General features: G+C 54.6%; 2 protein-coding genes across 2 annotated transcripts in view; both read left to right on the top strand.

Moving 5' to 3' along the window:
• The window catches only part of POMT2 (protein-O-mannosyltransferase 2), a 38,379-nt gene extending 30,841 nt beyond the window's left edge, over window positions 1–7,538 (top strand). The window contains exons 17-22 of the mRNA XM_015558004.1: window positions 2,167–2,238; window positions 2,522–2,581; window positions 2,671–2,776; window positions 3,745–3,885; window positions 3,995–4,109; window positions 4,654–7,538. Of these exons, the coding sequence (XP_015413490.1) occupies window positions 2,167–2,238; window positions 2,522–2,581; window positions 2,671–2,776; window positions 3,745–3,885; window positions 3,995–4,109; window positions 4,654–4,759 (600 nt within the window). The 3' untranslated portion in view covers window positions 4,760–7,538. The remainder of the gene's footprint in view (window positions 1–2,166; window positions 2,239–2,521; window positions 2,582–2,670; window positions 2,777–3,744; window positions 3,886–3,994; window positions 4,110–4,653) is intronic.
• Window positions 7,539–10,860: 3,322 nt separating this feature from the next.
• NGB (neuroglobin) lies at window positions 10,861–15,600 on the top strand. Its single transcript, XM_006778822.2, has 4 exons — window positions 10,861–11,009; window positions 12,269–12,380; window positions 12,943–13,062; window positions 14,494–15,600. The coding sequence occupies exons 1-4, from the start codon at window positions 10,921–10,923 to the stop codon at window positions 14,626–14,628; spliced, it is 456 nt and encodes a 151-aa protein (XP_006778885.1). The 5' UTR covers window positions 10,861–10,920; the 3' UTR covers window positions 14,629–15,600.
• Window positions 15,601–17,653: the final 2,053 nt, after the last annotated feature.

Genomic DNA, 17,653 nt, shown 5'->3' with positions numbered 1-17,653 from the left:
TCAAATTTTGTCATTTCTGCACTTTGGCAGGTGATGAGTTGACAGCAAGCAATCTCTGGGTCACTTCCTCTCTGCCTCTCTGCTTGTAGCTGTCACTTTGGGTTGATGACATAGTTGTTTTCAAATACGTGTCTGTCAGTCCAAGTATCATCTGGGTCTAGGTAGAATTTTAAGACTAAGTCTAACTAGTCTTATTTCCTCTTTCATCATTGAAGAGTTAGAGTCCAACAAGAAAAGGGACATTTATTTTATTATTGAAGAGGAAGAGTCCAAGAAGAAAAGGGACATAGGGGACTTACTCAGCTGATGTAGAGTCAGAACAGGGAGAGAGACCACAATAGTCTAGATCACAGAAAGTGCAGAGGAGAGGGGGGCGGGGCTAAGGCTGGCGGTGCCTGGTGAGGTGAGCTGGATCAAGCCCGCTCTAGGTTTTAAGCAAAGAGAATAATGTACAAATGCATATGCCTGTACTGGTTACAGATTTCTCCTTCCTTCAGTTTCTTGGTTTAGTTAAAGGAGCACATTTCTCAGAGTTTAATTTAGTGAGTAGGATGCCCTTAGATTATTATGGTTCTGGCTGGAGTCCTGCATTTGGGGCTGGACTGGACTGGTTTGAAGGAATTGTGTTCCCTCAGCAGGTGCTCTAGGGTTCAGAATGATTCATTCTTCATTCTTCATTCAGAGGCCCTTCACCTGGCCATGGTGGTTCACTGGTGGGGCAGCTGGGCCCTTTGACCCTGGAAGAGCAACCTAGCTACCACATGGAGGCCTGCAAATGACCCCAACTCCTCAAAGAAGCTGGATGAGTGAGCACTGGATGGTGGTTCACTGAATCAGACCTTCTGGACCTTTCTTGGTCTAGACCAGTGGTTCTCAACAGAGGGTGATTTTGCCTCCCAGGGAATAATTGGCAGTGTCTGCAGACATTTTTGGTTGGCATAGCTGAGGGGTAGGGCTGCTTCTGGCATCTAGTGGGCAGAGGTCAGGGATGCTAAGCATCCTATATTGCACAGGACAGCCCACACCAAAGACTTCTCCAGCCCCAGAGGCAGTAGTGCTGAGGTGGAGAAACCCTGACCTGGCCCAGAGCACCTGACTCCTCCTCAGGAAATGCCTTCTCAGCGGGCCCTGATGATGAGGCTGATGCCAGTCCCAGTGGTTAGCACCCAGGATCCTGATCCTTTTCCTTCCTTTTTAGTAAAGGAATTTACCATGTAGACACAGGCTGTTGGATATTCTTGGCTGTTGATTAAAGGAGCAGAGTCCCTCGGATTAAATGTGCATTCTCAACCACAATAATATCACTTCCAGTGGGTAAATGTGTTCTTGAGGGCAAACCTCCCTTAACTTTGTAATGTATAAAGCACAGGTATTCATCTATAATAATCTATAATAATAAAAGCATAATATACTAATTAGACCGGACAGCTGAACGACCTTCCGGACATCATTCCAGATGTTCTTCCGGACGAAGCTGTGGTGGCAGAGGCCAAGGCAGAGGCAGTTAGGGGTGATCAGGCAGGCAGGCCAGCGGTCCTGGATTGTGAGAGTTTTCAGGCCGGGCTGAGGGACCCCCCACTCCATGCATGAATTTTATGCACCGGGCCTCTAGTATAATATATAAACAGATTTATAGTATAGCTGTGATATTATAATGTCATGGTGGGAGGTGTTTAGAAAAGAGTCTGAAAAGTCTGGGAGGGGCAATAATTTAAAAAGTTGAGAACACTGGTCTAAAGTAAAAATTTCAAAGTCCAGGAACTCATCAGCATTCCTGGGTTTGTGTTTGAAGTTGGTCTTCCGAGAGGACAAGTAAGTCAGCCCTGATTTTATATGCCCCCTTCACACCCTCTTGACACCTATCTTTGGCCTGAAGATGGGTCTGTGTTTTGTGCCCATAGGAAATAAGTCCCTCATTCCTCTCTCTCTCAAGCAGGGAGGGCTGACTGGACTGTCTCAGGAGGGAGTTGGAGGCTTCCTGTTGGGAGAAGTGAGGTGACGGCGTAGGCAGGTGGACAGTGACCCAGAGTGAGCACCTGGTTCTTCCTCAAGGGAGAGAGGAGGGAGGCTTCTCCTGACGCTCGGCCATTACCAGAGAACCTGGCCCGCACACTCTGTCCGCCCTCCATCTGTCTTGACCAGCTTTCCTCTACCACTTTCCTGCAGGGGAACAATGGCCTCAAACCCAAGGACAATGAATTCACATCCAAACCCTGGCACTGGCCTGTCAACTACCAGGTAGGCCAGAGGCTAGAGCTCCTCCCAGGACATGGAGCCAAGAAAGAGACTTGGTGGAGGTGGGGTGTGCTGGGTGACTGGGTGAGGCCTCGCGCCTGGCATGGGGTGGCCAGGACGGGGCTCTGTTCTTCCCTGGTTCTGCCCTGCCTTCCCAGAGAGCTCACATTCTGAGCCTCCCGGCCAGGCTCCGTGTCTGTGAAAGGTGACCAGTCCCCTCGTCCTGGAACCTGTGCAGCGGGGATGAGCCGGGCCCCAGATCAGGCATGTGTCCTCTGCTCCGCAGGGCCTGCGCTTCTCGGGGATCAATGACACGGACTTCCGAGTGTACCTGCTCGGCAACCCGGTGAGTGCCGCATGTGGCCCGGTACACCCTCGGGCCGGGCCTGTGAGAGCGCAGCTCTCCTCTCACCCTCTTGTCTCACTTCCGTGCAGGTGGTTTGGTGGCTGAATCTGCTGAGCATTGCCCTGTACCTCCTCTCAGGGAGCATCATTGGCGTCGCTGTGCAGAGAGGGGCGCATCTGCCTGGGGAGGTTGAAGGTCAGGTCCCTGGGCCTCTCCCTCCCTGACCGGGCAGCTGGCAGGGAGCCTGCAGTCAGGGGAAGGCCTGCCTGCCAATGGGCCCCTCTTCCCCTTCTCCTTTGCTTTTTAAAGCTCACAGTCACCAAATGCCTGGTGCCGTGTTAAACACACATTCTCCCCCAAACCCTACAGGGTAGGGATCACTGTCCCATTCTATGGACTAGGAAACCAGGGCACAGGGGTTAAGGAACTTGTCCCAGGACATATGCTAATAGGTGACAGAGCTGAGGTTCAGACCCAAGCAGCCCGAGTTCAGAGTCTTCACTTTTAACCTCTGTTCTCTATACAGAGCTGCTGTCTTTTCTCATCTGCCCCCTCTTGTTCCGTGGCCCTGTCTTCTAGTGAGGAGAGAGGAGCCCCCAGGGCATGGTCTGTGGGTTCCCACTGTAGTGCTGGTCTTGGTAACTTTAGCTACCAGGCCACGGACCACAGCATCTAAGACATTCACCTGGGCTGCTTCGGCCTCTGCAGCTCCCTGTCTGAACAGCAAGAATCCCAGACCCTTCTATCCCACCTCCATCCTCCCCTCTGACTCACCTTGGCCCTGTCTGCCGCTGCAAACATTTGTGTGGCAGCAAAGATGTGGGCAATGGAGGTGGGGGAAGCTGTCTGTGGGGTGTGTAGGATTTTGGTTTCTTTAGGGACGGTGCTGCCTCCACTGGTGTTTGGCACCCCTGCTGTGGGTGCTGAGGCCTCACTGGGCTGCATGGGTGGCGGGCTGGGTGGGTGGCGAGTAGGGCTCTTGAGAACCAGCTGCTCCTCTCCTCTGCCAGCTGCTGGAGGTGTTGGGCTTGGTCCAGGAGAGGGAAGGAAGCCCAGTAGGTGATGTGGCCTATCCATGACACAGCAAGGATGGGGCAGAGCTGGGCTGGAGCCCAGGATCTCCGCCCCTCCCTGCGCTGACTGGGGCTGTGCTCCTTGGGCAGGGCTGTCCCAGGTCCTGCTGCGAGGAGGCGGTCAGCTGTTGCTGGGCTGGGCGCTCCACTACTTCCCCTTCTTCCTCATGGGCCGGGTCCTCTATTTCCACCACTACTTCCCAGCCATGCTCTTCTCCAGCATGCTCACAGGTCAGACTGCCACCTGGACTGGGGGGAGGGCGGGCAGGGTGGGGAGGAGGCCGCCATGGAGCAGCAGGGCCATCCGACAGGCTGTGCCAGGTGTCTGTCCTCTCACTAGGCATTCTGTGGGACACGCTCCTGCGGCTCTGTGCCTGCGGCCTGGCTGCCTCTTCGCTGGCCAGCGGTGTCCACATTGGGGGAGTCCTGAGCCTGCTCCTGGGAACTGCCTACAGGTGAGCCTCCCCTGTACATCGCATTGCTGCTCCCCGGACCCACCCCGATGCCTCAGCCCTGGATGCATTTTAGAATCCCCTGGGTACTCCCCACGGGTGCTGGTGCCTGTGCCCATCTTCAGACGTTTGATTCACTTGAGCCCAGTTTGGGCCTGTCAGACAGTTTTCAAAGCTGCCAGGTGATCCTAGCATGCAAACGTGAACAGGGAACGGTGACCTGTGACCTGAGAGCATTTCCACGTTTTGACAAATACTCAGGCCAGACAGCCCATGAGCAGACCCCTGACTGGTCTCTGTCCTTGGCCTCCGGGGGAAGAGCCCTTTCCTGTACCGTCACTAAGTCAGCATCTATACGGTCACAGGCTACAGCCAGCCACCTGAGGGCGGGCGAACTCAGGCAGCGCTGGGGCTGGCAGGGAATGGGTGTTGTAGGTGAGAAGATGTAAGGAGGCCGGCAGGAGGAGATGCATTCCAAAGATCTGTAGGGCAGTTGGCTGCTTGTCTCCACAAATGCCAACTGCCTCCTTCTGATTCTCTCTCACAGCTTCTACCTCTTCCATCCTCTCGCTTACGGGATGGTTGGTCCCCTAGCCCAGGACCCCCAAAGTCCAATGGCAGGACTAAGGTGGCTAGAATCATGGGACTTTTGAAGCCACAGCCTTAGTCCTGGAACTTCCTGGGGACAGCCAGCTGTGGAGCCAATCCCTGAGCCCTCCCAGCTGTGGAGGAAGCTGCCCGAGGAGCCTGAGGAATTCACTCGCCTGCAGGACCAAGCTCTAGGAGCAGACCTGGAATCGAACCCAACACTAGAGAGCCACGGCTGTGTCTGCAGATTCCACTGCTGGGGATGGCTCAGCACCGAGGAGGTCTCTCAGGCCGCTGCCCTACATGTGCAACATGAGGAAGGATGAGTGTGCGAGAGTGGTGGGAGTGCGAGGTGAGGGCACGTTTGTCCAGGCACCTGTGGAATGTGGACTGTGGCTGCGGACAGCTGTGTCATAAACTCTAAGAGAGTCCAGGGCTACAGTAGTTTTTTCTGGTAGTTTTTTCACACTGGATTTGGTTTGTAAGTAAGACCCAGCAACAATTCTCTGACCTCCAAGAGGGATGAGAGCCTGGCCCCATCTTGGGACATCAGCAGTGGCAGAGCAGAAGGGACTGGCAGAGAAGAAGGGACTGGTAGAGCAGAAGGGACTGGCGGAGCTGTGCTGCCCTCCTCACAAATAAACCAGTGCGCTGCATGCCCCTGAGCTGGTGGGCAGCCCGCAGCTGCTTCCCCGCATGGCTGCTGTTGGGACAGCTCCTGTGTGGCAGCAGGTGGCTGGACTTCTGTCTGAGGTGGCCACAGCAAGGCAGCTGAGGACTCGCCACGTCTGAATGAGATTGGCGGGAGGAATGGTGTCCTATCCTTGGCTACTCGGTGTTCCAAGGCCCTGGGGTTAGAGGCGGTTTCTCGCTACCCATCCTTCCCTCTGCATCCAGCTGTGACGACAGGACAGATGCGTTCTCCTGGTGGCTGGGAGAGCCATTGGGCCCCTTGCTGAGCAGCCAAGGCAGATGTGTGGCAGGGCAGGGGTCCGTGTGGTGCTGGGCGGGGGTCACTCACTAAGTGTTCCCTATTTTTACTTCTCAGTTATCCCCTGCTGACACCCTCTACCACTCCTTTTCATTTCCCTTTCTCTGTGTCGCGGGGTCATCAATCTCTTTTTCTCCACAAAGACCCGGAGCACCTAGAAATGCATTAAAGCTTCACCTTTCTTACTTTGAACCCAAGCAGGAAGCTCAGAGCTGTTCCTTTCACTTCCTCCCCAAATGAAAGGGATTAAGAAAGCCCTGGGGTCCCAACTGAACCAACCCCAGCCCTGGGGTCCCAACTGAACCAGCCTTCCGCCTGCCTCCCTCCTCCCAGTGCATGACAGAGTATTTATTTTGTCTCAGAGGACTGTGATGCTTCAAGGTTAATGCCCAATCTGCCACACTCCATCTTCCCTCCTCTGTAGCCCCTACCAACTCTGACAGGGTCAGAGCTCTTTAGAGCATCTTCGGAGGCGGTTGCCACGGAGACTGGAAATTGGTCCTGGGGACAGGCTGTGCTACCTACTGGGTGATGGGAAGGGAAGCTTCTGGCCATGCTTGGACCTTGAGACCAACCATCATTAATGTTAATAGAGGAAATATAGCAACATCAAAAGCAAGGCAGGTTTGTTAATTAGATCTGGGGCCTGATGACCTCCCTCTCCCAGGGCTGCAGCCCTTTTGACTTCCCCCAGCAGGAAACACTGCCTGTGTGCTGAGTCTGGGCTGCTTGCTTAATTGCATTTCTGGAAGGGAAGGAGAACAGGATGGAGAAACCTCTGCTTGCCCTCCACCCTCGCCTCGCCCTCCCCTTTTCCCATCGGTGGAGTTGGTTTCTTCTGAGCTGGGTCAGGGCAGCCATGTGGGGGGCTCTCCTGGAGGTAGAATGCAGGAGTCAGCGCTTGGCTCTTAGTGAAGAACAACGGCCCACAGTGACATCCAGGAGGTGGCTGGTGTTCCCTGTGCCTTGTGTTTCCCAGTGGGGACTCGTAGGAAGGTGGGACTCTGAAGGAGTCAGCGGGGCAGCCACTCTGAGTGAGGGTGAGGAAGGAGGAATTGCAGGCAGCTCCCTGCCCATCTCTCCTGCTGATTTGGCCACACTGGGGACAAGGGTTCCACTCTCTCTCCCACTGCTTTGCAAGGGTGGGAGAAGGAGACTTGTCTGCTCATTCCCTCTTCTTTCTCTTGCCCAGACTGGCAGACACTTCTCTGGGGACAAGGCCACATGGCTTGATGCAGCTTCAAGTGCTGTGGTTCTGTTGCTGGGAGATGCGGGGAGAGGGGCTGTGGGGTGGTGCTTTGAAATGGCCTCCAGCCCCCAGGAATTGGCAGAAATGTATCCCACATACTTGCTGGTGGAAAAAGAAGACATTGGTTAGAAGATAACCTCCAGCCAGCTTCTTGAGCCACATTTTTAAAAAAAAATTTCCACAGGTAATCAGAGGTCATTTACTTTTGTAATAAATAGCTGTTATTTTGAATGCCATTGTTCTTGTTGCACTTAATTGAATCTGACTCACCCTCTGGCTCCTGGAAAGAGGAGAAGAATGTTTTTTATTTTCTTTTTTATTTCTTATTGTTGACAGTATTACAGATGTCTCCCACTTTCTCCCATTTTGCCTCCCTCCACGTCCCCTGCCCTTACCCAGGCCTTCCCCATACTATTGTGTTTTCAGTGTGAGAACCATTCTGTTGTGTATCGTGACTGGTCTGAGGCCATTCTAATTCCAGCAGAGGCCCTGACCTGGGCAGGGCAGCCTGATTTTACCCCGGGGGGCATTTGGGCCCTCCCATTAATAAGGTTACCTGAGTAATGTTGGTTATTTTGTTTTATATAAATTTACTTCAAAGTAACTAGGAAGCTGGACTTGATTTTTTTTCTTTTAACTTGCCCACACCAATGTAGAAAAGAGCGAGAAAAGCAACAGTCCAGGACTTCTGAGACAGCTGAGTGGCCCAGCATTGTAGCAAGTTCCATTCCGCCCCCATCCTGACAGGGGTTGTCTATTTTCAGGAGTGATATTAAGGGTCCAAAGCAGATGACAGCTGATGTGTTGGAAAGCGGATGGGGGGTGAGATGGGGAGGAGTAGCACTGTACTGTAAAGTTGGGGGCTTCTGGGCTAACCACCCCCCTCTTAGGACCACCCTCCTCTTAGCTGGAGGCAGGGATGGCGGGCCATGCAGACCCTCAGGAGATGGAAAATGCTGAGGGCAGGTAGGTTAGAAGAGGACTGAACACTTCCTGGCTAGCACAGCTTAGTTTACGAAGTCCCGACATCTGTGACTCTTGTCCCCATAAAGATCCAGTGAAGTCATTGCTGGTTTTGTCCCCATTCTACCCATGAGAGATTAAACTACTGGCCTAAGGTCCCACGATGAGTGATTACTGGAACTTGGCCTAGTCACCAAGGTGGGCTTTTTCTGCTTTTCCAGCCTGGTCCTGGAGCTAGAAGCACCTTCCCAGAACAAGCTGGCAGACCTGGGTCCCTGGGGAGAAGGCCTGGGCCCAGTTCGGAGGTGTGCAGAGTCCACCTGCTTCTTCGCACATTCTGCTTAACACATTGACAGCTCATCTGGGGCCTGGTGTTTCCTGGTGCACCCAGCCTCTGGTTTCCGGGAGGGAAAAAGCCCTGATCTGTACCATTTGCCAATTCTCATGGTGTAAATACTCCTACCATGTCTTGCCTCAGGTTAGCAACCTGATGCCACTGTAGGAATTGGAGAGGTGCAGACACTGGGCTCTCACAAGCCATCTAAGGAGCCAGTTCCAATACAACCTTGACCCAGACCCAGTGACCTTGGCTTGGTCTGAACTATGGAGATACCGTTTGGTCACAGTCCACTAAAATGAGGGAGGCCATGGAGCATGGAGGCCTAAAGGATGGGCCAGAGTGAGACCTGAGGCCAAATCCTGGGCCTGCCACTTACTAACTGTGATCTCGGGTTAGTTACTTAACCTTTTTGCCCCATTTCCTCAATGGTAAAAAGAGGGTATAATAAATAGTACCTACTTCATAGAGTTACTGTGAGGATGAAAAGAGCTCATGATGAAAAAAAGATGCAAAGTGCCTTGTTCAGTATCTGGACATGAATGCTCAATAATGCTAGCTCTTTGTTGGTGGTGGTGACTGATCCCAGTGACAGCACTGGCTCCAGAACAGTATCTGATTTCCTCGATTAGAACCTCCTGCCCCGATCATGGGCAGATGCCGGGCAGGGAGGGGAGCTCCTGTGACTTTTCCCTAGTCACTCAAATATGGATTCAGACCCTCCATCTCTGGTGGGAATGCTTGGGCCCAGCCAGGTCCCCAGGCCTTTTCTCCAGGGGAACAGAGGTTGGAGTGCACTCAGCCCTCCCCTGCCTCCTCCTGGTCCGAGAAAGGCAGAGGGAGTGCTGACTTCACCACCTACGTGCTAAGGCCATTAACGCATCAGACCCCAGGCCCTGTCCCACGGAGAAAGGAGGCCAGAGGGTCCCAGTGTAGACCATTGCCAGGCCATGTAAACTGGGTGGAGTGGGAAACCTCTGAGGAGCCAGGTGGCCTGCAGGGAGCACTGGGCATCTGGGCACTGAAAGAAGGTAAAGGTCGCTTGAGACGTGACCTTCCCTGTGACCTGCTGTACCTGGCTGCAGGGCCAGGGGGTGCCATTCTGGAAGACTAGTCCCTGAGCACCCTGGCCTTCTCCCCTCAGCCTCCCGTCCCTTTGTGCTCCTACATGGGGCTCTCCTAGACTCTAGGACACAAGCCAGGCTGCCTTACAGTTTGCTCTGCTCCAGCCCAGAGAGCCGAGCTGTGTGGAGAGATGGGGGAGAGAGGACTAGGGATACTCAAACTCCTGGGTCCTTGGAAGAGGGAGAGCAGCTGGACGGGTTCATCAGGCTCAGTTGGATGCAGGAAAGGCGAGTTCTGCTGAGGTGCTTCATCTGGATTCAGGGCCAGAAGGAGAAGTTCTAGAAGGCAGGGACTCAGCACTCCATGCCTAGCACAGGGCCGGCCGTGGAGCTGCAGCCTGACCATCACTGATGGCCCCAGAGCACCCGCCCCTCCTTTGTGTCCGTGAAAACAAAGGCGGTGGACTGAGAGGCTGGGTATGGAGACCCAGCCCAGCTGTACACTGAACACAACTGAGGACACAGAGAAGTGGACAGCCTGAGAGGAGATGGGCTCTGACACTCCCAAATGAGAAATGGTGAGCAATGTGCCTGCTCTCCCAAACCTGGGCCCCTAGAACTTGGTGGGGCTTGAGGAACCTTCATGACTGAAACAGGAAAGTTTGGGTCTAATTGACAGGTGGCCAACTTTACACCCTGAATGGCAAGCCTGAGATTCTGGGCCTGAACTTCTATTTAATAACATACATAGTACTTAATCTTTTTAAAAAGTATTTAATCTTTTAAAAAATCTATTAAAAATCGTGGGATGGCCCAACCGGTGTGGTTCAGTGGTTGTATGCCTACCTATGAACCAGGAGGTCACGGTTCAGTTCCCCGTCAGGGCACATATCAGGATTGTGGGCTCCATCCCCAGTAGGGAGCATGCAGGAGGCACCCGATCAATGATTCTCTCATCATTGATGTTTCTCTCTCTCCCTCTCCCTCTCTGTAATCAATAAAAATATATTTTAAAAATCATGGGATGGTAGACTGTTCGCGCTTAACTCCCTCAAAGTCCACATAGGGCGATGCTCACAGCTGCTGCAGCTGGGACCCCACCCTGCCACGCAGAACTGGGGCTGGAGTTGGAGCCCACAGGTCTCTACGCATGGAGTCTCGGGAAACCCAGCCTGGCTGGAAATGGCTGCGGTCGGGCCCTGTCCCTAAGGGTGAGTGCCCCTGAGGAGTGGGGGTGTCTCAGTCAGATCCGAACCAGGGCAGAGGGCACCCCTAGCCTCAGCCTAGTCGTAGAGGTAGCCGCCCTCGCATCCCCCCCTGCCCCGCCCCCCCGTCTGACCCTGGGGAGGAGGGGAGGAGACCCTGTGCCAAGGGGTGACAACTCAAACGCTCCAGGAAATGTTTGAGGGGCTTGTGGAAAGGTGGCTCATGCAGAGCCTACCTGAGACAATCAAACTCAGTGCAGGCTCCACGATTTCTGTGCAGCTCTGAAGCCGGCATTGCCCGTGCCACCAGGTCTGGGCCAGAGCCTTGCCCAGAGACGTGCGCTTTGATGGCCGGAGGGGGCGGGGCTTCTCGCGCCCCGAGGCTTCCAGCCTTGCGCCCCGCGTCCCTGGGCGAGCATGGAGCGCCCCGAGCCCGAGCTGATCCGGCAGAGCTGGCAAGCGGTGAGCCGCAGCCCACTGGAGCACGGCACCGTCCTGTTCACCAGGTGAGGGTGGCCCCGAGCCAGGGTAGGCAGGGGACCTGGCCAGGAATGGTTCCAGGTGGCTGGCGGCTCCAGAGGAGGGAGAGCTGACCGCTGCCTCTGCACCGGGCGCCTCCAGATGTGTGCACAGGAGCCGGCCCAGGACCCCTTCTTGCTTCCCGCGCGGCACAATCTGCCCAGCGAGTCTCTCTGGGGGCGGAGCGGGTCCTCTCCGGAATCTCCTTACACTGGGGCCAGCAGACACCACCCCAGGCGCTTCGCCTCCTGAGTTTGTTCCTGGGATAGTAACTCCAGGGGTGCCCGGCGCTGCCAGTAAGGGGAAACCGCCCGTGTGGGGAGGGGGCTCTGGGTGCCTGGCTGGCAGAGCACGGGGTCCAAGCCCCAGGAAAGTGCACTTCCACCAACTAACAGGAGGATCAACCTTTCCCAGGAAAAGACCAGGCTAGGACAGAGAACCCCCAGGCGGGGGAGGACAGATGCCCTAGTCACACCACCTTGAAGGGGTAAGGGTGTGCCAGCCCCTTAGGGGGAGGAGGAGGCAAATCTTCAACCTCAGCTTGAGGGTCTCTAACCACTCGGCCATCACAATGAGGCACGGTTTCCTTCCACCAGAGTTTTTCCTAAGCCAGCACAGAACTTCTGAGGAAGCTTTTGCAACGCCCCCCCCCAAAATGGAAATAAATTCACAGTTACCCAGAACCCAGATGCGCCCTCTCAGATGTGGCTGAGAGCTTCTGCTTTGTGTCTCCCGGCTTTCCCTGGCTTACTCAGGCCCCCTCTGTGGTTCCGAACAGTGTGGCCCCAGGGAAGCTCCTTAACCTCTCTGGGCTTTTGTTTCCTCCATAAAATGGGTAAGGAGTTCTTAACTATTATTATCATCCTGGCCAGAGCCCCTTCAGACACATGCGACTAGGAGATTCTGACCGCAAAATGGGAATTTGCAACGCAAGAGCGAGAGCGAGAGCGAGAGCGAGAGCGAGAGAGAGAGAGAGAGAGAGAGAGAGCCTTTTTCCAGGCTTTCTGTTTGAGAATGCCTTCTTGCCTCAGTCCCCTCAACATGCTGGGTCCTATGAGTGGCCTGGGGACCCGTGTTCTTTCTAGGAAGGGGTTTCGGCAAAGCTGGTGAAGGGGTCAGTACCAGGTTGGAGGGTATGCTGTCATTTACGGCCAAACCTCTGGCCCACTCCCACTCCCACTGTGGCAGCCAGGGCTCGCGGGGCTTGCTGGGGCTAACACCGGCTGACGTGGACCTCCCCCTGCAGGCTGTTTGACCTGGAGCCCGACCTGCTGCCCCTCTTCCAGTACAACTGCCGCCATTACTCCAGCCCCGAGGACTGCCTCTCCTCCCCCGAGTTCCTGGACCACATCAGGAAGGTGAGGGGAAGGATGAGCTGGGGTGGCCTCCAGGATCCAGCAGGCGCCTTCCTGGGAGAGAATGAGGGTCATGGGGTAGTGAAAATGACTGGTTTTCTGCCCCAGGCCTGGGCTTACTGCCCTCCTGCTCCTTGCCCTCTGCGCTGAGCTGGACCCCGTCTGGGCCAGTCAGCCTTCTGCTCAGCCAGCTGGTCCCAGCTCTGTCATTGCCCTAGGCCTCGTCCCTGGCTCCTTTGGGTGGTGCTGGCGCTCATCTACTAGGGGCCGTCCGTCTGCCTGTGAAAACCAAGCTGGGTTTTCTTAGAGGCTCTCCCAGGGCCTCGGTTTCCCCTCGTCCCAGGCAGACAACACTGTCCCGCAGGCATGTTTAGAGCTTTGAGCTTCTCAGAGGCTTCTCTCACCATGTCGGCCATCACACATTGAACACCTACTGTATACAGATGCAGGTTGCTTTCCATTTCTCATGACTCTCTTACCTCTAGTCGGGACCCCCAGGCTCTGGACTGTGGGTGTGAGCAGGGAGATGGCTCTGCCTGTCTCACTGCTACCTTGGCCTTGACAGGTGATGCTTGTGATTGATGCCGCGGTGACCAATGTGGAGGACCTGTCCTCGCTGGAGGAGTACCTGGCCAGCCTGGGCCGGAAGCACCGTGCAGTGGGTGTGAAGCTCAGCTCCTTCTCGGTGGGTAGAGGGGCTCCTCTCTCTCCTGAGCTCCTGACCTGAGGCCCCCACTCTCTCCCAGTCCTCCCTTATCTCCCCCTTCCTATACCCTCACACGACTGGGCGAGGGACCTGCATCTGTTACACACGTGCTGTGTGATCCTGGTGCTGCCTTGACCTCTCTGAGCCTCCAACTTTTCTTCTCTGGAGTGACTTCTCTTAGAACCATAGAACGTCAAGGAGCCTGTGGGATTAGCCGGTCTGCTCAGTTTTCTGTTCCTGTGTATAAGACCATCTCAAACCAACAACGATGCCTAATTTCTCTGGGCTCTTTTCTGTTCCACGTGGTGTGGCTAGAGCCACTCATGCAGTGCACTCAGCTGGAGCTCGGCTGGGAATGGAATGTCCAGGGTGGCCTGGCATCCTCGGGGTCTCTCTCCCTGTGGCCTCATCACTCGGTGGTCTGGCCCAGCGTCTGTCCAGCGCAGCAGCTGAGTTCTAAGAGGGAGTGTTCGAAGAGGTCAAGCCCGGTGTGCCAGTGCTTTCCCAGACTCTGCTTGCACTACTCTTGCTAATGCCTCATCTGGCTAACAGCCCATGGGCCAAAGCCAGTTACACAGCTGAGCCCAGTGTCAAGGGGAAGGATCCCTACTCAAGATGGGGTTCACTGGGGCACTGACGTGGCCGTCTACCACATAGGCCAGTCATCCTGCCAGATGGTAGGCACTGGAGGACGGGACCGAGTTTGTCTGGCACTCTCCGTCTCCCGCTCTAGCACAGTGCCTGGTCTCCAGTGGACAGTCAGTAAATATTTGTGGAATAAATAAATGGTATTTTATTATGCCTAAACATGAGCGCCATTATTATTGTTGAAGGCTTACTGTGCGCAGATGCTATACTAAGCTTTTTATAGATGACCTCATTTAATCATTTCAACAACCCAGTGAATCAGAACTTTTGTTTTGTTTTACTTTCTTGGTCTAATGATGAAGCAAGGGAGGCTCAGAGAGGTGACATAACTTGCTCAAGGTCGCAGTTCATAAGTGGTGGAGTCAGAAAGTGAACCATGGCCCAGCTGGTTACAGAGCCCCCTGGCTCTTCATACCACGAGTGCTGCCTTGCAGAGGAGGAAACAGGCCTGTGGGCAATGGCTCTGCTTGGTCTGAGCTGGGAGTCCCAGGCAATGCCTCTGCCTCACTCCTGGGATGGTTTCAAGGCTGGGAGTGGGGTGAAAGGCTTTGTTCACTATAAAGACTCACTTTAAGGGGGAAAGTGGGTGCAGTGTGGTACCCAAGGATTAGGGCAGAATCCTGCTCAGAAAGCATGAACCCTGTGTAAGAGAGAGGAAAGGACCAGGAGCCCGCCCCAGCCCCAGGCCTCGGTTTTCTCACCTGTGGAATGGAGTGATTCCTTCCTGCCTTGGGAATGACAAGATGCTCCTTGCCTCTGCAGACGGTGGGCGAGGCCCTGCTCTACATGCTGGAGAAGTGCCTGGGCCCTGCCTTCACACCAGCCGTGCGAGCAGCCTGGCGCCAGCTCTACGGGGCCGTGGTACAGGCCATGAGTCGAGGCTGGGATGGCGAGTAAGACGCATTTTCTGCCCAGCAGCCTTCACCTGGTGGCCTTCATCTGTCTGTGTCTGTCTGTTGGTCTGTGTCTGGTGTAGCCTTGTCCCCTTGACCATACTGCAGGGGTGATGGAGCAGGGCTGGGTCCCCGTCCCACCCCCACTTAAGTACAGAGGGGTGCGCCTTTCCTCTAGGAAAGGGCTTCTGGATTTCCCTGCACCCCAGTGGCTTCTTCCCTGCCTCCTTCTCTCCCTCTGGTGCCCCCTCTTCTTCCGTGAGGAGGAGCAGTATTTTGGGAGCATTGGCGTCTCGGGCCCAGGGAGGTATTGGGCTTTGAGGAAAGGGGCTCTTCCATCAGCCACCATTCTGGGGTGAGCCTGGGCCCAGTCGGGGGTGGGATGGCTGAGCTCAAGGCACCTTTTGAATGCTTTCCTCTCCCAGGGTGTTTGCTTTTCACAAGGAAAGGGAGGGACAGCTTTAGCCTTCATGGTGGAGTCACAGGCAGGTCATCAGGAGAACCTCTGAAGGGACAGGTGACCTGGCTTGTGAGGGGCTCACTGGGCTCTCAGGGGCCTACTGAGATGTCACTGCAGTCTCTCCCCTCCCCTCACTCAGCACTGTGGTGGCAGCTCCCTTACCATCTCTCTGTAGGAACCAGCTAGCCAGCCAGGGTGGGGTCGGGCTGCTGAAGGCCAAGGAAGGAGGGGCCCCTTCATTCGGAGAGACCTGAGTTCGGGCAGCTCTTCTTCACCACCCACCCCAGCAGGGCCCCGGTCTCATCTCCTGACCCTCCTTTTTGCCTCTGCCAGCACCAACGGTGGGCCCACAACTCCCCAGCTTTCATGCCCGGTGTGTGCCCTACTCAGGTGGGTGGATAGATGAGAAGGCGGTTTGAGAGGCCCTCTACCCTCGCCCTGAGCTGTCTGCACTTTATCTTTTGTTCTGGACTGTGGTTGTGTAAACTCATGAGGAATAAACCTCTTCTGTGTGCCTCTCTGACCCTCTGGGACTGGTCTTTTCTTGGGTGTCAACTTGTACAGGATGAAGCTGCAGAGTGATGGATGTAGGACAGGGCAGGAGGTTGGGGTCAGGAGGGCCAACGTGAGAACAGGTAAAAAGAAGGGAGGGGCCTGGGGAAGCCAATGGTGGAGATGGAGCTAAGGGTCTGTGGTGGAAACTGCCTGGCAGGGCACCAAATCCAGTTCTTCTTCCACCTGGGCATAGAGCTGGACTATGTTTCCCAGCCTCCCTTGCAATTTGATGGGTCATATGACCAAGATCTGGCCCATAGGATGTGTGGACACGTATGCTATTCCCAGACCTGGCCCCCCAAAACTCCTGCATGCTCCTCTGTGCTCTGTCATCTGTCTGCTGGCTTGATGCAGACCTCACAGCGACCTTGAAGACCATGTGCTGAATATGGCAGAGCCACTAGGTGAAAGGAGCCTGGGTCCCTGAATCACTGCTTGGAGGAGAGAACCCACTATTCACAAGTGCCTGGTGGGGCCAGGAACTTCTCCAGGAGATAGAGCAGGCACTCGCCCATTTTGAATTTTACAGGAAAGAGACGTACACTACTATTGTGTTTGTACCATGATACATTTTGGGGTTGGTTTGTTACAACACATGCCCATGCTAATTCAGATCTGAAGTAGGTCATTGGTCAGGGACCTGGGAGCGCCCACCTGCTGGTAGACAAGGTGAGGCCAGGGAGAGGAATGGGCCAGATGCCAAGACAGCAGCAAAGGGCACCAAAGACTCTGAGGATGTCTTGTAGATCCTACTTGGAGGGGAAGGTACCAATCCCAGGGCAAGTATTTTAAGGACAGTAAATGAGTTAACCTGGAATAATATATACTGGAGTTGAAGAGCAGGTGTGTGTGTGTGTGTGTGTGTGTGTGTGTGTGTGTGTGTGTGTTCGGGAGGCTCAGGCAGATAGGGGTAGAGAGTTAGCCAGGGCCTGGGGAGGGAGCAGCATTAAGAGTGAGCATATCATGAGTCAGAGAAAGACAAATACCATATGGTCTCGTTTATATGTGGAATCTAATGAACAAAATAAAATGACAAATAAAATAGAAACAGAGGCATGGATACATGAAACAGGCTGATAGCTGTCAGACGGGAGGGGCACTGGAGGCTGGATGAAAGAAGATGAAGTGATTAAGCAAATGTGACACAGACACAGACAACAGTATGGTGATAGCCAGGGGGATAGGGGAGTGGGGGTGGGCAAAAGTGGGGAGGAGGGGTGATTGGGACAAAAAGAGACTTTATTTGGGGAGATGACTGCATGATGCAATGTGTGCAGGTGATGTTTTGTTGAGTTGTACACTTGAAGCCCATATGGTTTTGTGAACTGTCACCCCAATAAATTCAATAAAAAGGAGTAGGTATCATATCAACAGGTTTGGGGTTAACCCCAGACATGCTCCTGGCCTCCAAGGTGTGGGGTCCTAGAGCTGGGCTGTGAATGGCTGCAAGGGCTGAACCCGGGCCACTGTCCTCACCCTGAGGCTTCAGTTTTCTCAGCCAAGACCATGTGGCTGGTGCCAGCGGAACCCCAGCTCCCAGCCGGGCTCAGGTGGCCAGGCCTGCCAGGCGGGGTGACTGCAGACAGTGGGTCTGGAGCATGTTAGGAATGCTTTTCCCACCGTGGCACCAAAAGCATTTTTTCCTGAGCCCCACTCTCCACGGAGAGAGGGCCTCTTCCACCGTGAGATCTGGTAACAGCTTAGACTCAGGCCCAGGGTTCCCGAGTGTTTGACACCCACTCAGGCGACCGGGGTGACCTGGCTTCGGCAAGACCAAGCCCTCTCCTTTGACCTGTCTCTTGAGCCATCCCAAGCATGATTGCTTTCCTCCTGTCCTAAAGGCTACCCTTCTGCTTGTGCACGTGTGTGTGCATGTGTATGTGTGTGTGTGGCGGGGGGAGTAGTTCCTTCCGTCTCTTAGCCCTGTAATCCCCCACCCACCCTGTATTCCTCCTCAGTTTAAAAAAAATATATTTTATTGATTTTTTACAGAGAGGAAGGGGAGTCAGAAACA

This window comes from Myotis davidii, unplaced genomic scaffold (assembly GCF_000327345.1).
Source record: "Myotis davidii unplaced genomic scaffold, ASM32734v1 scaffold309, whole genome shotgun sequence".
In the NCBI taxonomy this organism is placed as follows: domain Eukaryota; kingdom Metazoa; phylum Chordata; class Mammalia; order Chiroptera; family Vespertilionidae; genus Myotis; species Myotis davidii.
This window is presented reverse-complemented; position numbering and strand designations above follow the sequence as displayed.